Source organism: Austrofundulus limnaeus, unplaced genomic scaffold (assembly GCF_001266775.1).
Source record: "Austrofundulus limnaeus strain Quisiro unplaced genomic scaffold, Austrofundulus_limnaeus-1.0 Scaffold61, whole genome shotgun sequence".
NCBI classification, from domain to species: Eukaryota; Metazoa; Chordata; class Actinopteri; order Cyprinodontiformes; family Rivulidae; genus Austrofundulus; species Austrofundulus limnaeus.
Window position 1 is genome coordinate 380,323 of NW_013952463.1, and position 11,528 is coordinate 391,850.

At 39.8% G+C, this 11,528-nt stretch overlaps 1 protein-coding gene across 2 annotated transcripts in view; it reads left to right on the forward strand.

Moving 5' to 3' along the window:
- Positions 1 to 9,793, forward strand: part of aqr (aquarius intron-binding spliceosomal factor) — a 46,057-nt gene extending 36,264 nt beyond the window's left edge. Inside the window, exons 33-36 of one of the 2 annotated variants that reach the window (XM_014009721.1) lie at positions 1,111 to 1,196; positions 5,363 to 5,537; positions 6,569 to 6,673; positions 9,436 to 9,793. In XM_014009721.1, coding sequence (XP_013865175.1) covers positions 1,111 to 1,196; positions 5,363 to 5,537; positions 6,569 to 6,673; positions 9,436 to 9,696 — 627 coding nt within the window. In that variant the 3' untranslated portion in view covers positions 9,697 to 9,793. The remainder of the gene's footprint in view (positions 1 to 1,110; positions 1,197 to 5,362; positions 5,538 to 6,568; positions 6,674 to 9,435) is intronic. The other variant, XM_014009722.1, reaches the window with a different exon arrangement.
- The last annotated feature ends 1,735 nt before the right edge of the window (positions 9,794 to 11,528 follow it).

The window sequence follows — 11,528 nt, forward strand, 5'->3', positions numbered from 1 at the left end:
TGTGTGTGTGTGTGTGTGTGTGTGTGTGTGTGTGTGTGTGTGTGTGTGTGTGTGTGTGTGTGTGTGTGTGTGGACACACGTGCGCAGATGTACAGTGGATGTTTTGTTCGAACATATAGCTCACCATTCTTTGTGCTCTTGTAAAACCCACATCTTTTATATATTTTATTTTTGCTTGTGGTGTTGCACCTGTTCTACTTAGCATCAGGGATACATAAATAAATACCTCATTGCCCCCATAGTTCACATATTTACACACACTCGCCCTACATTCATTTCTATTTTTATTCAGGAGGGGGTTCTGTAGGATTTCCAAGTTTACTTAGAGTTACATTAGAAGATCAGGAGCCACATAATGATTTATTTAACATGGCTCACCCTTATGCAGGGTCATGTAGTCCTGAGACTGATGCTGCAGCTTCTTGATGGTAGTTAGTGTCCTATTGATCTCTTCTAGTGTGAGGATCCTTAGAGGACACACTAACCTGTTTCTACTTGGCTTTCAGTTGATGTGCGTGTTTCTCTGGCCTTTGTGTACAGTAGCATACTATGTAGGGTTGAGAATCTTTGGGCACCTCACAAACCAATCTAACTGCAGCGTAGGCTGCTGTGGTGTAATTATAAAATCATAATTTATTCATTTGGATTATCTCAAAACCTAAATGAATATGGGCTATTACAATTTTTGTGCCTTATAAAGAAAACACACAAACATGTATAAAAAATTAACATTGCTGCAATAACCAAGAAGAGTCAAACCTCCAGTACCCCAGAGCTGATTCTCAGGGGCCCTGCTAAGAAGCTATTGGAGGCAAATGCCCTTTAAGCTACATTACAGCTCCTGGCTGCCCATATGGCCTTCAGTGATAACAGTACCACAAAAATGATGCTTATATTTTTCCTCTCTTTTAAAAATAAAAAATATAAAAGACAAAGACCTTATAGTGGCTATAAACACTTGAACCAAATTGCTCCTCCTGGCTAAAATGCAGTAATCTGTTTACTTTGCGAAAATGTTGTAGCATCTGAAGCTTAGTTTGCATTTCTTTGATATTCACTCGTATTTGTGCATTTGTTTGTCAAATAACGGTTGTGTTTGTGTCTGTGCAGATTACAACAGTGGACAGATTCCAGGGTCAGCAGAATGACTACATCATCCTCTCGCTGGTTCGAACCAAAGCTGTGGGACATCTGAGGTGATTATTTCAGTGCCTACAAAGCAGGAAACTGCACCTGATACAAACTAGCTCCAAGCTCCCAGCTGGTATTACTTGTGTAATAGGGACTATATCTAAGATAAACATCCTCAAGAGAAACAACACCGCAGAAAAGCTCAACTCCCCTGAGACAGCTTCTCTCAGAAGACATTTTGTTTTCTTCAGATAAATTTTAACAGTATAAGCAGCACTGCTGAGTTGCTGAGCTGTAGACACAAGAAGGATAAATGGGTTTCAGGACAGAAGCGTGTCAGTTCTGGGCCTGAGATTAACAAGAAGCTCAGCTTGTGATCAAAGGCAAACTTTGTAGATAACCAACTGAGGAAACTCAGTAGATTTTATGTCTCTACACTTTGTCCAACTGCTTTTCAACCTTAAAGGGATCCATGATTAGTTGTAACATTAGATATTTGATAAACATTATTTGATAAACATGTATTTTAACTGTAAAATAAAGACTGTAAAAATACTGCACGCTGTTTAATAGTTTTTATAATTTTTAAACTAAAAGTTTAAAAACATATTACGTGGATGGGGCCATTGTATTTACACACAAAGCATTCTGGGTAAATGATGACGTGGAAAGGTCCTCAGTGTGAGCGAGCTATATCCACCCTGAAGTTTAATCTTGGACAATATCTGATGATCGACTCTTTTAAATGAAACCAGAGAGTGTTGACAGAGAGGAGAAGGCAGAAATGACTCAGCCTGTAACTGAAAATATGGATGGAGGACAACAGAGCTGCTATATGGAAGAAGAACCTCAGCTTAGCCTGTTAGCCTTAGCGTTAGCCCCAATGGTATCACCATATAAATGTACCGTATTAGCTCAGCGCTACACATTCTCCTCTCGTCACTGAGGTCCTCTGTCGACATGACAGAGAGGGGAACGCAAAAATGACTCAGCCTGCAACTGAAAATATAGATGGAGGACCTCAGTTTAGCTTGTTTGTCACGCTAGCACCAAGCTAATACATATAAGGCAATATAGCGTTGGTGCTAGCACAAAGACTAACAGGCTAAGCTGAGGTTCTTCTTCCATGAAGCAGCTCTGTTGTCCTCCATCCATATTTTCAGTTACAGACTGAGTCATTTCTCTCTGTCAACTCTCTGGTTTCATTTAAAAGAGTCGATCATCAGATATTGTCCAAGATTAACCTTCAGGGTGGTTATAGCTCGCTAGCAGCCTCACACCGAGGACCTATCCACGTCATCATCTACCCAGAATTCTTTGTGTGTAAATAAAATGGGTCCGTCCGTGTTAAAATATATTTTTAAAAATTTACAAAACTAAACAGCCTACAGTATTTTTACAGTCTTTATTTTACATTTAAAATAAATGTTTATCAAATAAAGTTTAATGTTACAACTAATCGTGTGTCCCTTTAAATATCCTTCATTTTACACTTCAGCTCTGTCTCGTTATTTCACAACTCTTTCTGCTCCCTTTTCTTTCCTTGTTCCACTCAACTGCTTTGTGGTCAAATAGCATTTTCACTTCACAGCTGCCTTGAACTCTCAAAGAGCTCTTTGCACTTTATGTCAACAGAGAGTTGATGCTGAGCTCATCAGCAGCACTTCAGTGTGACATGTTGGCTGGTGCTGTACAATAACAGCAGTTGGAAACACACGACTCAGCTTTATTACAGCAATGGACAGCTCACAAATTGGAACTCTTGTTAAGTGTAGACATTCCCTTCAGCATGGGCACAAACATGGTACCATCTAATATTATTTTTATTATTCTTATTATTCTTAACTGCAAGTTCCTAGTCTGTGAATGTTCACTGACAATGGCAATAAAACTGATTCTGATTATTGTGTGGCTCTTAGTCCTATTTCCAGCTACATGTCACATCTAGAAATAAGTCACCAAAAGTGGCGTTGACATTTTTTTTGAATGTTCCTCTTATTTTTTTTCCTTTTTTTTTTCCATCATTCATTCATATTTTTTCATCCTGCTTGAATCCTATTTTCTGTGTTCCGTTATAAACCGGTGTGCCCATCTACTCTTCTGGATTTATTACGATTTTGTTTTTATTTAACCTGAAATGACCTTTTCAGCTGCAACATACATGTATCTTCTTCCAGGGATTCTTGAACAAACACAATGTCCAAGCCCAGAAAACCAAGTTTTCTGTCGGCTTCATACAAAACATGATTTTTTGTATTTTTTTTTTTTTTGCAACGATACAATGTGTTTTTGTTTTTTATGTTTCTTGTAAGAATATTTGAATCAAAATGTAATGAACATTTTCCTTTTGAAAGTTTTGTTTGGCCAGACTGCATGACCTCATCACATTTTATTAGGTGTTAAGATATGAAATGAAGTTGTTTTTTGTTTTTACTTCATTTTTGATTTTCACTCCCTTTGCTAATTAAATTCTGCACTTTAAGCTGTTTGAAACTTAACAGTGATAAGAGTTGAAACAGTAGTTGTAGATCATAAAAAATGTATTAAAGTAAAATAATCACCTACAAAGATGAGGAGTATAAGGACCTTTATGATCTTTCCCGTTATCTGCCTTTGTCAGCTGTTGTGTTGCGCAATAGTTGATTGTTTGCTGCTTTTGAATCCTCATGTGTGCTGATTGCACACAGCATGAATGCTGTCCCAGCATTGTGTCATATTTGGCCTTCTACACATCTATGCATTGCTAAGTACATGCCCCAAAACATCATACTTCTACTTTTAATATGAATAAAGGTCACATTTTTATAGTTTTAAGATTTGTTCATATGCTGAAGGAACTGATGATTCGGCACCTTTTGTGCTGTTTATTGTATGTTTCCTCATGCTGTGATCCCTGTGGTCTGGCACTGACTTAGCCCTTACAAACCCCTGCTTCCCCTGGTCCCACTTCTCTCCTTGTGGCAGTGTGCTGCTCTGACAACCACAAGGGACGCAGCTCCCCATATGATGAGCTGACCCTTGCTTTGACAGAAAAGGCATTCYCACTGATGCACACTGGCACGCTCACATACAGGATCACACGCTTTGACAGGGAAGCTCAGATCCAGACCAGCTCTGACATGTACACATCCAGATCTACACACACACACACCACACAGAGAAATCTCCACTCTGCCCCATTATTTCACAGCACAGCTCAGGTGGGCGTCCCTCAGGGGTGCCATGTCCACAGGGGATCCAGCTTTGATTAATTTATGTCCTCCACAGCTACGAGTTCATTGACATTGGTTCTTGTTTGGTTTCTTTGCAGAAATGTTTATTTTCCAACTTGTGCTTTGCACTGTTTTGTCTTAAACATGCTTACATTTTGCCATTAATCTTCACAGTAAGCTTCTCAGGTTCATCTGCAGTGTTTCTTCTTGCATATTCATGAAACTCATCATGCATATTGGAAGGTTTAAGCCTGCTAATCTCTTGGTTTTCAGGTGGACGTTATATACAACATTTTTGACTTCATTTCAGTATCTGAAATGTGAAGTTATGTATTTGCATATCCCACATTTTTGTTTATTGTTCTGTGTCTTACTGCTGCTTGAGTAAATAGGCTTGTTTTGCAGGTTGTAAATTGTATACATCATGATTTAACTTRGAAAAACAGGTGTGAATCTTTTGTCAGCATGGTTATTTGTGCAGTTTTTAGTTTGCCATGTCCTCGCTTTTACTGCTTTCTGTTTTGTTGTGTAAAGAAATATAGAGATTATGTGTTGCATTCCTGAACAGCTGAGTAAAGAAAAACAAACATTTCTGTTAGAACAAGCCTAGCAGAATTCTTCCTTTTCTCATTGAAATACTATTTTCTCTTTAAATCTCTTAATTCTCTTAGAAGGTGGGAAAAAATAACCCATTTCTGCTCTTACCTCTTCTCTCCCACTTCTGCCTCTTTTTCCTTCTTTGCCCTTTACCTTCCATTTCTTTATTTCTCTGAGCTTTCATATTTGTCCTGCTTATCCCTCTTTAAACCTTCTGTCCTCCTACACTACACTTCCTTTCTCCTTTTCATGTTTACTTTATCCTTTCACCGTGATTCCACTTTTTGTTTTTGCCCCTACACCGGATTTCTTCTCTTTTCAGATTTCACAGCTTCCATCTCTTCCCACTCAAGTCTCTTTGAATCCCCCCCTCGCTTGTGTCAAACCGATTCTGACCTTTTTTTTTTTCTTCTCCTTCACAGGGATGTGAGGCGTCTAGTTGTAGCCATGTCAAGAGCCAGACTGGGTTTGTACATCTTTGCTCGGGTGGCACTGTTCCAGAACTGCTTCGAGCTGACTCCTGCCTTCAACCAGCTCACTGCCAGACCTCTGCAGCTCCACATTCGTCCACATGAGTACTACAACCAGGAACAAGCTGTACGTGGACACAAACACATTTATGAGCTGTCAGAGTACCACAATTCCAAATAGTCCTCCTCAGTATTCCACCCCAGCTTCTAACCATGTCTGATCCTACAGTTTTATTTTRAAAAGGATTGAATTTCTCAGTTTTACTTCATGTACACAAACAGAGCCTGATTTGTTAGATGCATTCTCTACAGGTCTTTYCAAGTACGAGAAACAAAAGCCCGACTATTATTAACCTGAGTGATTTAAAGGCACATCCTTTCTCCCACTCCAGCCTGAYGTGGCTTCTGTCTGGTCATTGGATTGTGGCAACAGGAGGGTCTAAAACACCCCACAGCCTCTGACAGTTCCTCTGTCTCTGGATTRCTCAGCCCCACAAGGGACAGCTCCTTTGGGCACACACATGCGTCCCCCTGCTTAGCTTTTCTACCTAKTCAGTAAAAGTTAGCTGGCAACATGCAGAATAAAAGGAAGTTTAATTTTGACACTTGAACAGAACCTTTATAAGTTTTCTGTGAAGTCACACTGCTCTGTCGAAATATGTGCAGTTTTTCAGAACTGTTGGTAGAATTGGGAACAAGTGTGTAGGATCAAATATTATACTGCAGAAAAACTATTAAGAGTTAAGTTGTAGAGTAGTAAAGCTTTCAGTCTCACTGACTGACATGAAGCCCACAGGGCTGCTGTGAGCCTCACTCTTATATTTATGAGGCAGCAGCCTGGCTGATAGAATATTCCTCTCTTATCACTCTTCAGTTTAGGCCGCAAGACTCTGTCTGCATACTAATAATATCAAATTACTGACTCGACATCCTGTATTTGATTAGTGTGAGAGTAGTGGAAGCTGCAGGGGAAAATGTGCTTACAAATAAGAAGCAGGTAGCAGCAGGCAGAGAATTTTTAATCTCAAACATTTTGCTTCTATTAATACTAACCCAGGTGGTGCTGAAATGACTGATCTCTTACAAGAAAGACAGAATTCTTAATTTTTTTCTTTTACATGAGTTTCTGATTATCTGCTGCTTGTTCTTTTCTTTCAGAGAGATGAACAGCCTGACCACGTTGTGAAGGACATGCCAGAGATGGCAAACTATGTCTACAGTATGTACATGCATATGATCCAGAGCTCACAGAAGTACAGACAGGTAAAGAAACGTTCACAAGGGTTTTCTGTTAACTTCTTCCGTAATAGAACTGTTGGATATTTTGTAGCTGATTGATTTTTAGATAGTCTGATATTTTATTTATACTTTGTGATTGGTTGTAATTGTTTAAACACTAAGAGAATCTATGTCTTTTTTTTATATGTGCCTCGCTCCAGCAGTGTAAACACAATGTTTTACATTTCAGGAATGTAGAACTTGTTTTAGGGGTACTTCCATGTTTAATATGACATATGAGGTATGACCAGGTTTTCTGTAAACATTGGGAGAACATGATTCTTGGCCATTTTGTTTTTAGGTTTCCAGAGTCAGGCTCGGAGTGAAATAAACAGTCAGCTGAGAACTTCTGCACACGACTTAGGCTTACCGTCTGAATGATTGCTTTGCAGAAACTACAAAAGCTTTGAAATATCTAAACTTCAGCATAATTACATTTTACATCAAACTAACAGAGACTGTCTGACAGTGGCCACCATTTCTGAAACATGCGAGTGTGTTAAATTAGAGGTTTTATATGTGACCCACCACATCGAAACGAGGATTACAGTAAGTCTAAAAGTGGTATATGGAGAAATAGGAAACTACACTCACCGGCCACTTTATTAGGTACACCACGCTAGTAACGGGTTGGACCCCCTTTTGCCTTCAGAACTGCCTCAATTCTTCGTGGCATAGATTCAACAAGGTGCTGGAAGCATTCCTCAGAGATTTTGGTCCATATTGACATGATGGCATCACACAGTTGCTGCAGATTTGTCGGCTGCACATCCATGATGTGAATCTCCCGTTCCACCACATCCCAAAGATGCTCTATTGGATTGAGATCTGGTGACTGTGGAGGCCATTTGAGTACAGTGAACTCATTGTCATGTTCAAGAAACCAGTCTGAGATGATTCCAGCTTTATGACATGGCGCATTATCCTGCTGAAAGTAGCCATCAGRTGTTGGGTACATTGTGGTCATAAAGGGATGGACATGGTCAGCAACAATACTCAGGTAGGCTGTGGCGTTGCAACGATGCTCAACTGGTGCCAAGGGGCCCAAAGAGTGCCAAGAAAAGATTCCCCACACCATGACACCACCASCACCAGCCTGAACCGTTGATACAAGGCAGGATGGATCCATGCTTTCATGTTGATGACGCCAAATTCTGACCCTACCATCCGAATGTCGCAGCASAAATCGAGACTCATCAGACCAGGCAACGTTTTTCCAATCTTCTCTTGTCCAATTTCGATGAGCTTGTGCAAATTGTAGCCTCAGTTTCCTGTTCTTAGCTGAAAGGAGTGGCACCCGGTGTGGTCTTCTGCTGCTGAAGCCCATCTGCCTCAAAGTTCGACGTACTGTGCGTTCAGAGATGCTCTTCTGCCTACCTTGGTTGTAACGGGTGGTTATTTGAGTCACTGTTGCCTTTCTATCAGCTCGGACCAGTCTGCCCATTCTCCTCTGACCTCTGGCATCAACAAGGCATTTCCGCCCACAGGACTGCCGCTCACTGGATGTTTTTTCTTTTTCGGACCATTCTCTGTAAACCCTAGAGATGGTTGTGCGTGAAAATCCCAGTAGATCAGCAGTTTCTGAAATACTCAGACCAGCCCTTCTGGCACCAACAACCATGCCACGTTCAAAGGCACTCAAATCACCTTTCTTCCCCATACTGATGCTCGGTTTGAACTGCAGGAGATTGTCTTGACCATGTCTACATGCCTAAATGCACTGAGTTGCCRCCATGTGATTGGCTGATTAGAAATTAAGTGTTAACGAGCAGTTGGACAGGTGTACCTAATAAAGTGGCCGGTGAGTGTATATTGTTTTGATATGAACACTTACAAAAATTGCATTTTGTCGAAATATAACAAATAAAAGCCTTATCAATGTATCATTTGAATGAACTGTGAAATATAATCATAAAAAAATTTTTTGAAGCACTTTTTTGAGCACTAACAAGAAAAAACTGATTTTGAGATTTTCCATGTGAGCTAGTAAAGTTTTTGTTTCTTTCCATCTTGTAAATCTCAGTATTTAAATACTATTTGAGATTTCCTTTTCATAAGGAAATGAAAAATTCCTAAAAACAATTACATAAAATTAGGATCCAGCCCAAATATTATTGTGTTATTTTAACCAACAAGACAAACTATCGCTGGTTCCATTTATATCAGGATGATCCAGGTATCAAATTGTGGCTTTCAAAGCCAGGAATCTGAAAATGTTACGAGGTCATTTTGACCAAATTTGACTTAATCCTCATTTCGATGTGATGGGTCACGTATTAAGTGTATATGTTATTATACAGGGTGAGTCAAAAGTCACAGGACATCCCTTTGTTTTGAGTCATTATGGTGGTTATGTTCTGGACCTAGCCTAAAAGAGAATTGCTGGGGTATTCACGTCATTTTCCGTTTTCTTTCTGAAATAAAAGCTGTGATTTTTGATTCGCCCTGTATATTCAATTGTCAATTTAACATTAATAAGGCACCCAGTAAACAAATGTACTTTTTTTCCCCTGGGGTAGGTTGGTTTACACAAGATAATCCAGTTAAACAGCACGTCAGATTTAAACCCCAGATGTTTGTGAAGTTGACAGAACACATTTTAAAAATAACATCTGTGAGAGACTGTTCAGTGTTAGATGAGACTGCATTACTTTTGTGTCTTTCTAATAATTGAGTGCTTCTTTCTGTGTAGTTTCAAAATGTTTCCTCCTCACGTTCAAATATTCTTTTTCCCTCTGGCTTCTCAGCAGCAGCAGAAACTGGCTCTGCCTCCACGACAAACTGAGGCTGCAGATGCCACAGCGGAGAAAGCACCMGATAGCTCTGAGGAACCAGAGAAAGAAACTCCCATGGAGCAGGAAAACCCAGGAGGGGAGACGAGCTCGGAGCCAAACACAGAAAACACCAGTGAGAGCGAAAACCAGGAGCCAGTCGACCACACAAAGATGCCAGAGCATCCAGGCAGAGACAGCGACAGTGATGAGGAGGACAACGGAGAGGAGCAATAGAGCAGCTTTTATCAGACTGTTATTAAGTGATGTCATTCATTTTGATTTTTTTCTACTCAATAGAAATCCTAAAAAGGTTTTTTTTTATAACATCTGATTATGATGATTAGTACTTTATTAAAAAAAATTAAAAAAAAACAGCTTCATGTTTTCTTATCTACTAGAGCTGATAACACACTTGGTGTCTGAAGTCACACAAAGCCTACAATCAACATGAAAAGGCTTTTTTGACATCTCTGTCATGCTACTCCCATTCATTCAGCTTCCTCTGGAGAAATCTTAACTCCAATCTGATTGGCTAAACCTATACCGGCAATATGAACCACAACTAAGCTGCATTTGTAGGTCAGTCACTTCACGCAAGAGCCAGTGTGCATGCTGGGGGATTTCAAGCTGCCCTCTGGAAGCACACCCACTCAACCAGCAACAATAAATCCTCAACCATTCATGTAGCAGCACTGACGCCTCCATGCACTGTGAAGCTGTGGACTTTTTCTTTTTGAGACAACATTTAAGAAACTAGACTTAGTGTTAACATCAAAAGGCATAAAGCTTAAAGTAGGTTGCGGTAATTTAAATGTAATTGAATTAATATTAAGAGGTTAACACAGTCCACAACCCTGCAGGCAAAAACACAGACTGGAAATTTATTCATTCTCGTGCACCAGAGGTTGGTGGTTGTTACATCATACCTCAGGCTGGTGGAGCAGGTCGGCTGCACAGCTGCTTGTGTCTGGGCCAGTTGAAAAGGCTGATAGAGACCCATATGTTGGTGTGTGTGTGTGGAGAGACGAAGCCACGAAATGTCTGCTTTTCCTTCATTTTGTCCAGAGTGCACCAGATAGAATATCACAGGAGGGTTTTGGACCAGTGGGTTCTCTGTCATCTGAGGAAAAGAGAAAGATCAGATTAGAGCGATTATCTTTGTCAGCTGCAACATCAAACACAAATTATAGATTTTTACTTAAAACCTTTAGGAATATTATAAATAAACTTGGCACAAAGGTACGTAAATTTGTGTTTGGTAAATCCTTTGTTGTAACGATGCTTCTTGGCAATAATCTTATACTGTTGGAAAACCTGTTAATTTCCCTTTTAAATAGTGCCACATTTGTAAGGAACATGCATTTGTGAGTTTGTGAGTAGAGCAGAGTGTCATGTAAATGATTTATAAAGTCTTTGTATCTTAATGAACATGCAAAAAAATGCTTTATGTCATCAAAATGGGGTTTAAATAGCTATCTACAACAGGTAAGATATTGTTTATAACCTCACACAATCCTACTTACTCATTTTATTAATTATGCATAATTTAAACTACAAATGAAAATGTCAACATTTGCACTGTGTATCAAAAACAGTCTCAGCACTATTCAACCACATTTTGTGACACCAACATACTTTTCTCTGAGTCACATGAACGCCTGCATTGTGCAGAACTTCCCTCTGTCAGGACTTCCACTTTAACTGTTGTCTGCCTGCTGGCCTCATGACCATTCAGCTGCTGGCGCTCCTTATTGGAGTAAATTAGAGCTAACTGGTGGGACGTGGCCACTGCTCATAACAAACATCAGCCCTGGATGTCTGGAGCAGGATCTGGGAGACTTTGGGACGAGTGAGAAGAAAAGCAGACGCTCACTTCCTCCAGAGGGTTTTTTTTTTCTACTGAAGGTGAACATGTCTTTTATACTCACAGGACAGGTATTGAAAGGCTGATTGTTGTTTTGGAAACATCTGATTTCTAACTTTGAGCAAAGCAGTTGGAGACTAACAGCATGCAATAAAACTGTGTGTGTGTGTGTGTGTGTGTGTGTGTGTGTGTGTGTGTGTGT